This window comes from Mercurialis annua, linkage group LG8 (genome assembly GCF_937616625.2).
Source record: "Mercurialis annua linkage group LG8, ddMerAnnu1.2, whole genome shotgun sequence".
NCBI lineage: Eukaryota > Viridiplantae > Streptophyta > Magnoliopsida > Malpighiales > Euphorbiaceae > Mercurialis > Mercurialis annua.
Genome location: NC_065577.1, coordinates 5,962,160 through 5,979,759, shown reverse-complemented (window position 1 = coordinate 5,979,759; position 17,600 = coordinate 5,962,160). Strand labels below are relative to the sequence as shown.

Here is a 17,600-nt window from a genome sequence, read left to right as displayed (position 1 = left end):
CTTTAAAACCGACAAAAACCAAAATCTTGAACCAAAATTGGCTAGTTCCATTTATTTCGGAATCGCAAACAGCCGGTTCCAATTGTTTTGGAATCGCAAACTGCTGGTTCCGAACAGGAACTGGCGGTTCCGAAGTTATTCCGGAACGATGACCAGCCATACCTAAAAAAGAAATTGTCTGACATCCCATTCACCTAGTTTGGGAGCCATAACTTCTCTCACTAAAAACATAATACTGCAGAAATCACATCTACGCAAAATCACTACCCAAAATAAACAATGCTGGCAAAATCATTAAGCACAGCAGCATATTATAGAGAAACCAAAAATGAAATTAACATTCTCTGCTGCAAGATAGAGAGCAGTAAGTTTGTAGGTACTACAGGAAACTATAAGCTCAATACTATTACATCTGTAGAACTCCAAAATTTGATTCTAACATAACATAAATAGACCAATACTACACCTTGAATAAACCGAAATTGAGAACCAATTACCTTTTCCTTTTCTTGTTTCCTGCTGCACCGCTATCTTTGTTAAAGCCTTTAAAATTGTTAGTAGTATCAGCTGCATTCTGCTTCTTCAAACCTTTCCGCCCACCGAATCCGAATTTCGAATCCCTTCCGTCCCGTTTGTTTTGTTTCTTATTCCAGTCTTTTTTCCCTTTCCCTCCGGAGCGGTCACCTGGAGATACCCCCGGCCTTTTCTTGTTTGGCCTTCCGAATGCCTCTCCGTCATCAAAGGGCAATTTCATATCCCCGCCTTTGTCACCACCAGGAAAACCGCTTTGCTGCCTCTGCTTCCTCCACTTCTTAACACTCTCTATCTCCCCTTTTTTCTGTGCAGCTCGTTCTTTCTGCTTTTGTGCCTGAACCTCTTTAGAGAGTTTCTTGGATTCTCTAGCCTTCTTTCTTTCCTCAGCCTCTTCCATGTTCTTCTTCTCGGCCAGAAGCCGACCCTTGACTTTCCCCATGTGGACATCGGTTTTCACCATCTCAGCATAATAATCAGAAGGCCTAAGAAACGGAAGACCCGTTGCCTCAATCTTCTCAAAGGCCTTTCGTGTACCCTCCAAAGCCTGCGTGTAGAAAGCCAGCTCTCGTGCAAGGTCATCATTCACATCCACCACTTGCTCTTGCTCAATGTCGATCGAAAGCTTGTGTATCCAACTCACATTCTCAGGCCAACTAATATCTTGAAGTTTATCAAGAAGTCCGTCTCTATTGAATATGGCATTCTTAGAAGGTTCGGACTGCTTCACATCTTCCTCCTCTGATTCAGACTCCAATTCGGACTCAGAATCAGATTCTTTTTCATTCACGTTATCTATTTCTTCATCTTCCATTGAATCCTCATCATTGCGGGTCACACTTTTAGCTCTTGCCCCCATTTAAAAAAACCTATCACAATAAGGAAAACGCAGTCTCATTAAGTCTCAAGCAAGGACAGAAATTCTATATTATCATGATAAACACACCCAAAAGCTTGAAAAATACCAAAAACAAATGCAACTATTAGATTTGTTTCTTTTTCCAAAATAACAAAGTAGGAAAGAGAAAGTTACAAAGCAGCGCATTTAAGATGAGACTTCACTTTTGTAATTAATCACTTCTCAAATAACAAAATTCTTCATAAAACAAAGGAATGTATCAACAATCAAAACGAAAACCTTCAACAAGTTAAAATTAAGAGATAATCTCTCAAAAAAAAACTTAGAAAAGGCTAGAAGCCACAAACGTTCAAGCTTCTACTTTACATACAAATTAGTTTGGAAATTTTTTTGATCCCGACTCACTCACAAGAACCCCGAGTAGTGGGAGTTCACTTGCCATGAACAGGTATGGACAAAAAAATCCCAATTTATCTACAAGGCATATCACAGTCTGCAATATACTAATAACAGAGCATGTCAAAGATTCCATAATCGAGTCGCTCATACTGTAAATTCCGAACTTACAATACACAAAAACATACTACATGCAAAAAAAAGCAATTAAATTAAAATACAATCAGAAAGGGCAAAGGAAAATAAAATCCTAAAATGAACAACAGAGCATAAATCAAACTGATTTTCATGGATTCGGTAATTATAAGCAATATTATTAAAATAACAATCACCTGAATATCCAAATTATAAAAATTCGGCAAGTAATTAGTGAAGCAATAGACAGAACAGAAAATAAAATAAAAAAAGCTAAATATTAGTGGACGGAGAAAAGAGAACGAACCTCAAAGTAACGATTGCAGCGGATAAAATGTACTGTCGGAAGTGGAGTAAGAAGCGGCGGCCACAGCGACGACGGCCGGAAATAGCAGTGGAAGAGTAAAGTTGCTTTTGTTAGTAATGATAGGAAGAAGAAAGATTTAGGGTTTAGGGTTTCGTGTCTTTTCTTTCTTTATCAAAATAAACTTAGTTGCTTAAAACTGCGTAGTTTTAACCAAAACTACACAGTTAAATAAAAGTCTATAATATAGTAATAATTGTAAGATTTTATGTTAAATTTAAATATTTATATTAAATTATTTAAATTTAAAAAAATATAGTACTTTTTTAATTAAATAAATATAAATTATCTAATATATATAAATCAAAAGTAATTTCATAATTAGTTCATATTAATTTATAAATAATTTAGTTACAACTAATAAGCCAGTATGTGAACTATTCGTGAAGACTGAAGAGTTTATATACGGATTGTTTATAAATGTAAATGAATTGAATATTATTAAGCTAAAATTTTATTTATTTAAAAAAAATAAACATAAAATAAAATTTGAACTCGATTCACTTGACTACTCGAGCTCTTATGGAGTCAATTCATTTGCGGTCCTATTTATCAGGAGATGTTATTCCATTTTGATTTACGATTCAGATCAATTAAATAAAAATAATAATGGCAATAATAACAAGGCTTAATAGCATTAAAAAATCACGAATTTTAGCACGTTTTGCAAATTTAGCACGAACTTTTAGTTTCAAACTTGAACTATCAGTTTTTTGTAATTTTAAACACTGAGCAATTTTCCGTCATAAAAATATTGATGTATGTATTAATTTGTCAAAATTAAAAGTTCGTGTTAAATTTACAAAACACGCTAAAATTCATAATTTTTTACGCTATTAAGCGTAATAATAAAACTAAACTAAATCGTCTAATAGAACATTTAGCTAAAAAAAACATATGTTTTGGTCCTCTAAATCAATGGCAGGGAGTTTGGAATTCTATTAATTTAAACTTCATTTTTTTTCTTGTGAAAATGAATGAAAGATCAATTTTATAATTTTGAAGTAAAACACATTTAATATAAATATTTTGTCTCATTTTATCCTTTCAAGTTTCAACACTAAATGGTCCAATAACCTAGTATCACTTCAATTCCAATTGCTCCAATCATTTTGTGTTACCTCACCTAAAAGGGTAAAAATGAGCATTAATATAAAAAAAAAATTAAATATATGTCAGTGTATTTTTTTTATAAGTAAAAAAACAAACATAAAAAATAAAAAAAATTAAGCTTTGAATATTATTATAAATTAAGTTATTTTTTCAAATAATTTCGTGGTTAACCCAATTTTTCTTATAAACTTAGAATTATTAATTTAAAAAAAAAATAAACCTGCAAAAACTAGCCTAACCCGTGAAATTCGGATATTAAATGAACCAGACTTACTCTTAAACCAGGTCAGCCAAAACCCGTCCAAATCCGGCCCATCAACATATTGCATGAATTACAAACTTTCAGATGAGTAAAATCCCTGTGATAGAGGGCCATTTAGAATAAATATACAACATAAGCTAATGTTGTCTCAGACAATAAAATCACAAAAACACTTTTACTATTACAGCAAACTCAAAGCCTCAGGTTCCAAGATTGTCCTACAGAACTCCTCTTTGAACACTCACAAATAGAAGCACAATACAACAAAGAGTAGACAATACATCCTTTTCTTTTTATACAAATGTCGATGTAAGACGGTGACGTGGAGGATTACAATTACACGCAAAGATTTTACAACAGCTGCTAAGTGTTCAATGCCATGAATGAGTTCTGCTTCCGTGCATGCTCCGGAATAAGTCGATTGACAATGTCTTGTGGTATGCCCGACAGCTCTGCCAAGTAGAAGGATACATTGTCAAGAAACAAAACTCTATGCGAGACCAACCAAATGATGCAGTACCACAACAAAAGGTAAAAAATTTCACTAATGGTCCTTGAACTATGTTCTCTCCGCGAGCAGTCCCTAGACTTTAATTCATAACACAATAATCCCTACACTTTTATTGAATAACTTGATTGTCTATCGTGATTTTTTCCAACTCTTCCATGTCACCTAACTTGAAAGTCGATTTGGTGACATGTGAGCTAGGTTGAACCGTATTAAATTCATAAAAGAATTCAAATTTTCAATTGGACCTATTCAAATCTCAAAATTTTAAAAAAAATCACATCAATTTTCGACGGATTCAATAGCAATTTTGAGTTCAATAGAATTCCACCAGGCTGGCATGTCACACCAAATGCACTATAAGTCATGAACGGGACAAATGCTATTATGTTCCGACACAATGATCATTTCAGTCATAATGGTGTGACAGGATCAATTCGATCCAATTTCATCCATTAAGAATGTTTATAATTTTTGATCAAATGGATCCAATTTTTTATAATATTCCATCTTAATGTATATCAGTATATCTATTTAGCCTAATTTTAGAAAGTTTTTGGTCTACTTGATCCTCACTTGATTATATTGAATCTATTTGATTAGACAATACAAGTTTGTAAACCAGAATGATCTTTCTCTCATTATGTTCCCATAAAGATTACAACTTACCTTGAGATTTAAAATTGAACAGTGGAGGAAGAGGGCGGCCATTGGGAAGGCGAGTGGTTGGATCCCTTAATTCATCAAAGAAAGGGTGTATGCAAGCTTCCAACTGAAGTTGCGACAAAGCAAATGAAATTGATTGACAGACGAACTTTAATAATCAGCAGGAGGAACAAAAAAACTACTAAGTATACTTACGGCAGTGCATCTCAGATTGGGAGAGTACTGGAAGAACCTACAAACAAGGTCAACAGCTTCTGGAGGCAAACGCTTTTGGAAAACCTGGTGGATAATAATTATCATTATGTCAAATTGAATCTCAGCAGCACATGAAATTCTAATAGCAACAAATGCCGATTGCTAAACAGATGGGAATGATAAAATACTAGTACAAGAATCTAGTAGAAAAACACGTTGGCTTAAGCAAATCTCAGGAAACTAAACTATAGCAAGGGACTTTGAATACAGAGGCTAGAAAAATCATACATAGGCACAAGTTATTTTGTCTTTATGAAACTATAGTCAGTGATTTACGCTTAGATATGTATTTTTTGATTTTTCTTTGTCCTCTCTTCAGAAGACATTAGGCCGTAAAACATGCATTCCCAATTTCAATCATAGGAATGCATTCATTATGGCCTGTTTGTTTCCAACAGACACCAGAAATACAGCATAGCTAAGTAAGGATTAAAGAGAAAGGTGGAAGATAATTTACCTTGTGCCACGGATGAGGCTTTATCTGTGGAAACTTAAATTCAGTATAGTTGGGATTCATGCACTTAATCTCCTCCCTGGTTGGTGTTCCCAATACCTTAAAACCAAAAATAAAGAAATTATTTTTAACTCTCACTTGATGGCACAATAAACATCCAGTTCAATTTGGGGTGATGTCGCCAGGCAATATCTTTTAAGTTTGTCTCGGGCGAAAATTGTCAGGAAATAACATAAGCCAATAGCCCATTATTAAATTGCAAATTTTGAACATTTAGCTGCTAATCATAAAAAAAAAATTGACTAATTTATCAAAGATATTTAATATAAAGCCTTTCATACATCCAAAGCTCGGAAATTCCATCTCCTATTCCAGGGGGTCAAAATTAAACTCTGAGATCTCATGCTCTAAAGTTTCCGAAAGTGCACTAGAATCAAGAAGCAAAAGTACCTTAATGATTTCAACTAGTTGATCAACTCCACTCTCACCAGGAAATAATGGCTGCAAAATAAGTTAGTCAAAGGGAAACGGTCCACAGTTAGAAGTAAGAAGTGCTTATCCAACTAAAACTGCGTTGGACACTGGACAGGATAAAAGAAGTGATAGCCCAATGGTAATAACTATTAGATGCTAATTATCAACCTACCTGTCCAAGTAATAACTCAGCCATAACACAGCCTGTAGACCAAATATCAATAGCAGTTGTGTATTCCGTAGCACCAAATATCAATTCTGGAGCACGATAGTATCGCGAGCAGATGTAAGAGACATTGGGTTCTCCTTTAACCTTAAAAACAACAAAGAGAACTATTCAATAAAGACACAGGGCACAAGCATTAAAGACTGTATCATAATAACTTACCAATACTTTTGCACTGCCAAAATCACAGAGTTTCAGTTGATGCGTATGTGGATTCACCTAAACAATGAAGAACAGATACAATAAGCTATCGAATTCGAAGGCATGGTATGGAAATTTATGTACACCAGCATTATTATTGAGATTACACCGTAACATCAAAACTGTTTTAAATAAGCCAAAATTGCAATTTACTGGATGGATATGAATGCACATAATCCTTTTCAAACAAAGCCAAACAACAAGAAGCTACCAAAACAGACGGTGTCAATCAAATAAAGAATGCAAAACATAGAAAAATACATTTTCAGCTTGAAGTCCCAGATAGTGTAATCTTGCTTTTCTACTTGTAATATAGGTTGTGAGGTAAACTAACCAGTCCTCCACAGAATGACTAGAGAAGCTATTGACAATACACCAATAGCTCCACAATTCAATAACGTAGAAAACAGAGTTTAAAGAATCTATATGTTAAAACAGTGAAAGAGAAGCCAGGCGCAATGGGAGAAAAATTACAGGATCCTAATAAGTAATACAAATTATGAGCCTGGCAATTATAGAACATAGATCATCACCATCAAGTTACAGACTTGTGTAACCAAGAGAAGGAAAAAGATGGTAGAAAGAACGTTTACTCCCAAAACAAAAATTGAATGTTTTCTTGAGCTTAAATTTCAAAGAGAATAGCAAGTTAGGAAATTAATAACTAGTACAATGCTTCTCAAACCAAAAATTAAATGCAGATATCAGTTTAATTCCATAGAAATGCTATACAAGCAAGCATATGCTATACGCTAAGAGATTCAATGTTAAAAGAAACCCTTCTTCGACTTGAAAATAGTCTTACCAGCAAGTTCTGAGGCTTAATGTCACGATGACATATCCCAATGCAATTGTGTATATAGGCAAGTGCTCTGCAGATCTGCATCCAAAATAACAAAACAAAACATAAGTAAATAAATAAACATATAAATGAACTATTTGAGGGGAAAGAAAAGAGACTAGGATTGTCAGTGACTCAGTTCTGGTATGAACTAATCCAACACCAATAAAAAGAATAGTTGGTCAGTATTGATAACCTAAACTATAATTGTCTGCTTTTTTTGTCAAATGAATTCAATTGATTAGAAAAGGACACGTGGAATACCTACAAGATCGTAGACCCATTTTTATCCATGATTGTATATATAGCCCAATTTCTTGGCCTAATGTTTAGTTTATGCTCTTCTTGCTCTTAAAGCACCATACCCCAACCATTCCTAGCCCCAGCCATAAACCCACCAGACAAAAAGAAAAAACTCTAGAGCTAAAATACTAACTGAAGTACTAGCTGCTCTCATACTGATTTGTGTAAAATTAGATGAAATAACATTGAGTGATGCAAACAGAGTCTTAGTTTTTGAATTTGAAGCAGTCTCAAGACACATTAATATTGCAAATCTGACATCTCCAAAATAACAAAGTCAAGCATGGTATCACGACATTACATCCCTTGCAGTAAAAACAAATTTGAATCTCTGCACTTAATCAAGGAAGAAAGTACAGGTGGAGTCGCTCCCTGATCTGCCTTTCAGAGGCCACTCTCCCATATTTTCCACAGCAGAGAAAGAAAGTAGGAAGTAGAAGAAGTTTCCTTTTCTCTACTATACTTGTTTCTTTAAATTAAAGTCCTATTGTTGAAAGAGCATGAAACATCCAAGTGAAGAACCATATTTCCTTTTTACACAATAAGTTAGCCATTATGAAGCTTGCCCCAATACTTATGTTCCTAGAATTCTTACTCCCTCATAAAAGTCCTTCCTCACTCTCTTCAATCTAATAAAAGCACACCTTTCGACGACACATTATGTAAGCAGTGAGTTTCCGTTAGCTCATTCAACAAGTGGTTTCAGTATGTACTAAGTTTGAGCATAGGATGTATGCACGAAAAAGGTTGCCTTCAAAACAGCCTACGACAGCTAAGCTTAAGTGAAGAATTTAATTGGTCTTCTTAATTTCCCTCTTCTTCTCCTAATTGTGCCTTTATTTCAAAAGCACAAATTATAGAGAGATTCAATAGCATCCTTTACTGCAGCTTATCAGGGGGGCTTTTGGAAAAGCAAGCAGCAGGGCTACACATGGAGACATTAATACAACTCTCTTAGTTCACATAGTACATACTAGTAGGACATGCTTTTCCTTTTTATGTTATAAGGAGGGAGAGAGCTTCAAACCTGGACTCCCAAATTTAAACATAATGTCTCTACAACTAGGACATACATGCGGGAAGACTAATAGAAGAATTTAGATGCTCCCAATAATTATCTAAAAACTACTGGTGAAGTTGCTGATAGCTAGGTCTTTGTTCTTTAGGATTCTATTTGTCGGATGCCAAAAACATGACCATAGTCTTATGTTCCTCAGTCTCACTCATGGTAGCAACATCCTATCTGATATGAAGTGATGAACAAATCATATAAATTAATGCTTACCTGATATGTATAGAGTTTCACATATATTAGAGGCATTCTTTGGTTCATTCTGCTGTAGTTCCTCGCAACACGATTGACAGTTTCAGGAACATATTCGAGTACCAGATTTAAGTAGAGCTCTTCCTTGTCCGTCGTTGAAAAGAAACAATGCTTAAGGGAAACGATATTTGGATGATCCAACATCTGCATAATCTGTAGTTCTCTATTTTTGTATCGCTTGTCTTGAAGAACTTTCTTAATAGCAACAATTTCTCCAGTTTCCCTACATTTCGCCTGCAAAGCAGAAAGTAAAAAACATTTTATGGAACATAGAGTAATAGAGCTAAAGAGGCAAAGTATGAATAATGAATTAAACAGAAACAGCAGAACAGCTCTACTTACTTGGAAGACGACGCCAAATGAGCCAGTTCCAACCACATGCTCTGCTATATAACTGATCGTCTGTCAACCAAAACAAAGTAAAAATTAAATTATAGAAAATACAAAACATCCGTCGAGTGCAATACATATTACACAAAACAAAAATACTCCCGGTTCTAAATAACGTTTCCAACCTGTCTCGACTGGCCATTCCGACCACCTATAGTTGTTCGAATAATATGTCCTGCTTCAGCACCCACACCATCAATTACATCTGGTTCACTATCCTGCAACAAAGAAAAAGAAAATACCATCATAGTGAATCACAAGTTCAATCAAAGTTGGCCCTATTCTCATCCTAGGTAGCACGGCCACGGAGGACACAGGACCCTTATACACGGACATGGCTAAATGGTGTAATATTAAGGTTTTCTACGTAAAAAATGAAGTTTCATGTCTAAAACGGGGACACGTTGATTCAATGAAGTATCCGTGCTTCAAATGCTCAAAAACAATATTAGTTCTGAACCGATTCGACAAATTGTTTATAATTTCAAGAATATTCATACTCAAAGGATACATAATTCAATTACAATGAACAAACTTACTCTGTCCTCATCATGATCCACCTTATCCCTCAACTTCATCTCAAGCATTTCTCTCCCAAGCCAATCAACTGAACTTGAAGAACTTTTGAAGCCATTAACAGACCTAGAACTTCCAACACCCCCATTTCCAAGGCTGGCACTGGCAGATGCCATACTAATAACAATCACTAAAATCACTAATTTTCACCACTCTTCACACCACTACCTTCCATCCCACCAAAGCACCCATCTCCCTATTACAATCAAACAAAAAATACAAGTCAGAAACACAAAATTCAACATAATAAAACACGCAATAGGAATAAAAAAAACATCTTCATCATCAGAATAAAATTATATATTAAAAAAAAGTATTTGAATTTCACTGATCAGGTAGACTTTAGACCATATAATATTACCATTAAAAAAACAATAATTTTTTTTCAATCTTCAAACTTTAGATAAAGTCAGTTACTACCAGTAATTGAATAAGTAATAAAAATCAATAATTAAATTAAGTGGTTTACCACAATTTTACTAATTTGCACTAAAAATAACTGCTTTTGCTACTATGATAAAAAAAAATTATAAAATTAACTTGAAGAATATGCTGATCGGATCTAATCGTAGATTAAACAAATTGATTTTATTAATCGAAAAAACAAGATGAAAAGAAGAAATTAAAACCAAATAAAATAGAAACTAAAAAAATCAAGGAAAAAAACCTGAAATTGCTTAAAGAAAAAGCTGGAACACATTTGAAGCATTTGATAGTTTGCTTCCAATTTTGAAAGAAGAAATGAAAAAAAAAAAAGTAGAAATGAAAATAATTTAAAAAAATGGGGAAAAAATAGAAAAATGGGGGGTTGTTGATTTCTGGTTTTTGGGATGAGAATTGAGAAGAAGAAGAAGGAAGTGAAGAGTGGAAGGAGTGACAGTAACCTGACAATCTTCAATCACCTCTTCTTTCTGACATCAATCACTCTATTTTTATTTTTATTATTTTTTTATTCAGTTGCTTTTGTTGATAAAAATTAATCATATTATTTGCAACTCAATAATTCAAACAATAAATATAAAAACAATTATAATAATGCATTTCAACTAAATTATATAATACTAATACTACATTTTAAATATAAAAATTACCTATTCAAACTAAAAAAAATAGAGGAAATTTTCGAGGATAGCCATTTTGCAATTTAATTATTGTGGCACTTTACTTTTAACACGTTTACATCTCATATTCTTTTTATTTATCGAAACGATCTTTCTTAATTTTTTAATTACAAAAATTTATTTTTTAATTTTCATATTTAGCGTCTTTTCTTTATCGATTTATTTTTGCTAAACCTAGTTTGAGTCTCTAAATTATACGATTTTGGTTTATCTTTATTTGGCTTTCTCAGGTCTTAAATTTTTACTTTTTAGTTTATTGAGTCCTTAAGTGTATTTCATTTGATTCATTGGATCCTTAAATTTTTACTTTTTGGTTCATTGAGTCCTTAATTAGATCTCTATTTAAAAATCCAATGAAAAAAAATGAAAGTTTAAGAATCTGAAAAAACTAAATAAAAGATGGGAGATCTGATAAATCAAAATCGTATAGTTTAGAAATCCTAAAATGGATTTAGCCTTTATTTTTTTATTTGTATTTTTGGTGGTGTTTTTATATTTTTTTATGATGTGTTTTTATGATATTTTTATAGTGTGTTTTATGTTGTTTTTAGGCTTAATTATTTAAAAAAACCTCACCTTGAAATATTTTTTCGTTTATACCCTGACCTAGGAAAAAGTTCATTTGTACCCTTTTTTTGATTTTTCGTTTTCAACTATACCCCAAAATTTTATTTTTTGACAATTTAATTAATTAAAAGATGAAAACATTAAAAATAATTAAATAGAAGGGTTATATCATCTTTTTTCCATTTGAAAAAATACAAATAAGTTAAAAAATGAAGGATTATTTTAAGCTTTTTTCTAAATAAAAAAGTTCAATTTAGTGCTTTAGGGTAGAGTTGAAAACGAAAAATCAAAAAAAAGGTACAAATGAACTTTTTCCTAGGTCATGGTATAAACGAAAAAATATTACAAGGTGGGGTTTTTTTAAGTAATTAGACCTTGTTTTTATGGTTGTTTTATTGGTTTTTAATGTAAATACACAAGCACTTTGTATATTTGTGATAAATGTTTCCTAGAAAAAATATAAATCGATTCGTTGTGTATAAGATCAGTAGCATCAAAACAAATTAATATATAAAATAGTATTTGTTTTTTCTTTTAGTGATAAATTTATATAAACAACAACTAAACATATTAAGATGATATCTAAAGTAACATGTGTAAAAAAATTAAACAGTCGCAAAAATAACGGAGTAAAAGGTGTAGACTCGTGATAACGCCACCGGAAAAAAGACGATAACAACAACAATGACATTTTCTTGAATAAAACACAACCGGAAGTAAGACGACGACAATGAAATTTTATTTTCGTTCTCTGATGCGATCAGTGTCGGTTTTTTGTGCTCATAGACGCCATGAAATATTTTTTTCAATTAGGACTTCATTCACAAATAATAGCACTGTCTTATATCTCTCTCAAATCTCTTTTTCTCCCTTTCTCTTAAATCTCTATTTTTAAAAAATTATTTTTTAAAATGAGATACCGAGTGTAATTAGGAAATCATGTCATATATACGTGTAATTATTTTTCAAAAGTAGGATACTTTTAAAAATCTCCCATAACTCAAGTGGCAAAAAAACTCCAGTGCATTCTTAAAGTTTCGCTTTCAAATTTCATTAAGGTCAGTGGTTTAAAGTCGAATTAAAAAATGAAAATTTAATTACTAATGTAGTTAGATTATATTTATGTCTAAACAAATTCAAAAAAACATCTCTAATTTATTCTTTAAATGAGTCCAACCGTTTTATTTGAAAAATATTAAAAAATAAGTTTACATGGAGATGAAGACTTTATTTTCTAGTTTATATTTTATTAATGATATTACTGTTTTAAAATAATTAATTGTTTAATTTTAGAACCTAAGTTTTGTAATTAAGAAATTAAAAAATGAATTTTGAAAGAAAAAATATATTAACTTTATTTAATTTTATAGAAAATAAAAAATTTTAACTAAAAAAAATCCTTCAATTCAACTTTAAATTTTATTTTTATATTTATAATATTATTTGTTTTATAAAAGTCAAGAGCGTATCCAGTTTTGTAGGTTGAGATTGCAACCTCAAACTTTTTGAAAATGAAAATTTAGTCTTTTGATTTTTAAATATTTTTAGAAGATATGATTATTATACTTTAATTTTTTTATAATTTTTCTCCACAAAATTTTTTTGTACCAGCCAACCGTCTAATTCTAAAATTTCTAGTTCCGCCCTGATAAAAGTAAATTGGAGATATTTATACACTTTCTAATACTATAACAAAGAGAATTTATAAAATTACTATTTAAATTAATATATTTAATTTAAGAAACACATAAAAATAATATAAAGTCGACTAATAAAAAAATTATCACGTCTTTATAAATTGTTTTCGTAAAAAAATGGACCTTTTAAAATAATATATAAAATACTAATGAGTTGTGAGTGAAACAGTATAAGCGCTTAACAATAATTTGTTGTCATGGGTTTAATTCTTCCCACAAGCGTTTTCTCCTTTCTAATTATAAAAATATATATCAAATAAAAGTTTAATATAGACTCCATGAGAAAATAAATGAATTTAAAGAGACTGAAAAAAAATTACACAATAATATAGTTTATCCAAAAAGACATATTAAGAATAAAAAAATATCAATAAATTACTACTCAAATGGTATAAACATTAGTCAGTAAATTGTTAGGTCGTGAGTTCAAATTTTCTCACAAACTCTTTCACTCTCCAATTATCAAAAAAAAAAAAAAAACAGATGTAGCTATTTATATTAATCTAGCTACAATAATATCAATTACAAAAATAATAATTGTCAATCAGCCATGTTATCGCTCTTACAATTCAACATCATAAATTTGTTGTTCTAATTAGGCTTAGTAATTCAAAAATCCCTTATTTTTAAATTTTTTTGCAATTGCACCCTAACATAGAAAAATCCTCTCAGAACCCTCTCATTTTTAAATTCTTTTTCAATTGTATCCTAAAATATTAAATTGACCTCTTTTCACATTAAAATTTTTTAAAATAATCTTTCATTTTTAATATATATTCTAATTAAATACTAGTATTATTAATAATGTAAAAAATTATTCTTTCTAAAATTATATCCACTAATTTTTTTAAATTAAAACCATAAAAATTCCAATTTAGGATACAATTGGAAAAAAATCAAAAGGTAGGGGATTTTGAGAGGACTTTCCTACGTCAGTGTGCAATTGGAATGAAATTTAAAAGTGGGAGGATTTTGAGAGAGTTTTCAAACATCAGAGTGCAATTGAAAAAAAATTAAAGATAAAGAATTTTTGAGTGATTAGGCTTGTAATTAAACCGTCCAGAAACTAATATAACAGCCACTGAAATTGGTAAGGCAGACTGATCATCGCGGAAAAAAAGAACATACTGCTTGTGAATAACTTGTAAATCGTGAAAAATTAACAGCTATTGAAATTCTCACAGTTTTAATTTTTTAATGAATTAACCTCCAACCAAACTAGGCCTCATAATAAAAAGAAAGAAGTTGAGCCGGATTTTAAGTTAAACTAGTTTTTTTTTTGCCAAAAAGTTAAACTAGTTAATTACTTTACTTATGCGCAAATTTTATTTAATCAATTGAAAAACAAATTGAATCACTCAATCAAATAATTTAGTCAAATAAAAGGTTATTCGATTGTTAATCATTTTAGTCATATGATAGAGATAAACTGATAGACTGATTATAAAATTATGAACAAATTACTGTGAGGTCTCCACCTATATTATAATTTACAGTTTGATATTTTTTGTTTGAAAATCAAACGATTTGGTACCTTACTTTTAATTTTATGAACAATTACAACCTTTTGTTGAATTTAGATATCAAATTGTTAATAGAATTAAATGTGAGGTATTAAATTATTTGAAAATGAGGTACCAAATCGTTCACATAATTAAAAGTGAAGTACCAAATCGTTTGAAAATGAATATCAAATTGTTAATGGAACTAACAAAAACCCCTAATTGTTAACGGTATTGAAAGTAAGATATCAAAACGTTTGATTTTTAAATAAGCGATATTAAACTGTAAATTGTAATATATGTACATAGCGATTTGCTCTAAAATTATTTATTAGTTATATTACTATGTTGATAGATCAATCAGAATAAATGATAAATTTATTATTTGAATAGTTGTTTTCATTATTTGAATGATATTAAATAATAGAACTGGATTCTTATACATGACATACGGAATTAATTATCAATAGCATTCATTTTGTCTTGTCTTGGGGGCATTAAATAATTTCAATGGCCCTTGAATTATAGATTCAATTCAAATAACGCCCTTAAATTAATTAAAATATAAAAATAAAAATGAAATTCAAGAATTATATGCAAAAAAGCTCTTTTTCTAGAGGTATGCATAAGAGCTTTTGTTGTATTACAATTTGCATTATTTATAACTTATATAATAGTTATTCCAAATCCAAAAGGTAATAAAACCTCAAAATTAAGAAAAAATATTTACTCTTAAAATTACAAATATATATAATTGAAGCATATACATATATTATTCTAATGTATTTTTATAGATCATATGTAATCATTTTAAAAAATTATAAAGAAATATTGCACATTATTGTCTTTTTTCAATCCCGCATGTTAATAAAATAAAAAATTGATTTCAATGGTATATAAAAATGATAGATGATAAATTTCAACACAGATATCTTACTATGCTAGTGGTTCTTTAATTATTATTCGACTATCAACAACAATCTTTTACAACCTCATTGACCCGTTGTGTTTTTTCTATTGACATTAACTGTTCAAAAAACTATTCGTTGTATATATATAAGTTTTCATCTTATTTTATTGAACAAAGGATCAAACGCGCCTCCTGAATTTGTGATACGGGGTCATCTAATCTAATTTATATTTTATTGAGCAACTAACCTTAAAACTTTTCATTTTTGGGCCAAATAACCCCATAATTGTATTTTTAAAATGCGTAAAATACAAATCGGATGTGAGAGATGCAAAAATGTAATTAAATATTTTCCTAATTGTTGCGATATAATTGTCCTAAATTTATTTTTTTAAATAAAAATATAAATTATTGGGTTGTTTGACCCAAAAATGAAGAATTTTGCGGTTAATTGCTTAAAAAAGTATAAATTTGGTTAGGTGATCCCGTATCACAAATTCAGGAGATGCATTGACCCTTTGTCCTTATTTTATTTATATCTATATAGTAAAAATATGAAAAACTAAATATTTGATTTTTTTTCTATGCACATTTTAAAGTGTTCTCCTCCCACTGATATGATACTTCTAGAATTCATACTATTCCATTAAGATAATTAAGCCATAGTCACTCTTAATAATTTATGAACATCATTAAATAATTATCAGAAGAGATATATTAAAAAATACTCACCGGCATCATCTGAAAGATGATCATAATTGGCTCCAAATACATTCTGATGCTTAATTTTTTTTTTTTTATGGATTCTGATGCTTAATTTAATAGGGAGTTTTTGGTATTGAATTCTTGTGATAAATAAACGTAAAAAAAATAAGGAAATAAAACTGTTATTTTTTTATAGGCTATTTGAAAAATAGGCTATTTGACGTGATCTTCCTTTTTCTGGCGATGTGGGATTTTATCATATGTCCCATCACTAGGTTTGGCTCAATACAATCTGATAGGTTGTTGGGACATCTAAGATTCTAAGGAGTTTGCGCCGGAAGTTCTATTCCCACACGTGTCCTTATAGAGTTTTCAAACTTCGGAAGTATTTTCGGGTTTTGATGAATTTCTAAATCTGGAAATCATCTCCAAAGTTCAGAAGGATTATGTCACTTTTTCGCCTGTGTAACGCATGTTGCTAGATTATCCTCTTTTATCTTAGAGGTAGCTCGGGGTCTGGGCGTTACTCAAACTCTGAAATTACCTCTTAGATTAAAGGGGATAATCCGGTGGCTTGTCCTCTTTTTTTTTTCACCTTTTCTAGTTATTTGTTTTTTCTTGTGGTGATATTTATACCCTCGTTGCAGTGTCGTACAACTGTTTTCATATTTACTTTTTTCAATGCTCTTCGGGTGTTGTGTGATAGTCATTAATGTTCCCTTATTTTTTACGGTTAATTACCCATGTCGCCTTGTCTTATGGAATTCTTTTTATAATGTGCTAATATTTTTTTGTTTTTTTTACGCTTAATTGCCCATGTCGCCTTGTCTTATGGGATTCTTTTTATAATGTGCTGCAATAAATTGTAAAAAAAAAATTTGTTGTCATTTTTATTATTATTTTAAATTCAAAATTTATCAAATTCTGGGTGGCTCTGTCCTCTGGCTTTCTTCGCTGCTCTCTCTCCTCCCTTTTTTCTTATAAGTAGGTCTTCTCTTCACCAAAGATCTACCCTTAATCTTCTTCTTGTTTATTTTTGCTCTTTCTTTCTTCGAAACCTTCTTTTACCAAAGTGGCAAAAAATATTTTTGATACTATGGATGTTAGCTTGGTGAGTGACAATAACGTTGTTGTCATGTCTTTGCTTCTGTTGGATTGTCCCTCGACCCCTTTATGTCTCTTTTGTCAGATAATGAGGAGTCATGTTCTTTGGGTCTCAC

The 17,600-nt window shown here is 30.9% G+C and overlaps 2 protein-coding genes across 3 annotated transcripts; both read right to left on the bottom strand.

The window, feature by feature from the left end:
* Window positions 1-222: 222 nt before the first annotated feature.
* On the bottom strand, window positions 223-2,424 carry LOC126662210 (probable rRNA-processing protein EBP2 homolog). Its single transcript, XM_050356115.2, has 2 exons — window positions 2,229-2,424; window positions 223-1,400 (listed from the first exon to the last, which is right to left on the bottom strand). The coding sequence occupies exon 2, from the start codon at window positions 1,388-1,390 to the stop codon at window positions 494-496; it is 897 nt and encodes a 298-aa protein (XP_050212072.1). The 5' UTR covers window positions 1,391-1,400; window positions 2,229-2,424; the 3' UTR covers window positions 223-493.
* Window positions 2,425-3,745: 1,321 nt separating this feature from the next.
* Window positions 3,746-10,860, bottom strand: LOC126660661 (shaggy-related protein kinase kappa). Of its 2 annotated transcripts, none has more exons than XM_050354258.2 (13): window positions 10,763-10,860; window positions 9,842-10,074; window positions 9,428-9,520; window positions 9,255-9,314; window positions 8,874-9,146; window positions 7,250-7,324; window positions 6,406-6,462; window positions 6,190-6,330; window positions 5,994-6,044; window positions 5,547-5,642; window positions 5,030-5,113; window positions 4,838-4,940; window positions 3,746-4,112 (listed from the first exon to the last, which is right to left on the bottom strand). In XM_050354258.2, the coding sequence occupies exons 2-13, from the start codon at window positions 9,992-9,994 to the stop codon at window positions 4,024-4,026; spliced, it is 1,275 nt and encodes a 424-aa protein (XP_050210215.1). In that variant the 5' UTR covers window positions 9,995-10,074; window positions 10,763-10,860; the 3' UTR covers window positions 3,746-4,023. The 2 variants fall into 2 exon arrangements, with proteins under 2 accessions (XP_050210215.1, XP_050210214.1); XM_050354257.2 differs by lacking the exon at window positions 10,763-10,860 and adding an exon at window positions 10,546-10,746.
* Window positions 10,861-17,600: the final 6,740 nt, after the last annotated feature.

Bases quoted from the DNA above. Each gene is read 5' to 3' on its own strand.
- LOC126660661 (XM_050354258.2), bottom strand. From the start codon at position 9,994: ATGGCATCTGCCAGTGCCAGCCTTGGAAATGGGGGTGTTGGAAGTTCT. The intron at 9,147-9,254 runs GTAAGTAGAGCT...TCTGCTTTGCAG, and splicing joins CATTTGGCGTCGTCTTCCAA to GCGAAATGTAGGGAAACTGG. The intron at 6,331-6,405 runs GTAAGTTATTAT...GTTGTTTTTAAG, and splicing joins TTGGCAGTGCAAAAGTATTG to GTTAAAGGAGAACCCAATGT.
- LOC126662210 (XM_050356115.2), bottom strand. From the start codon at position 1,390: ATGGGGGCAAGAGCTAAAAGTGTGACCCGCAATGATGAGGATTCAATG.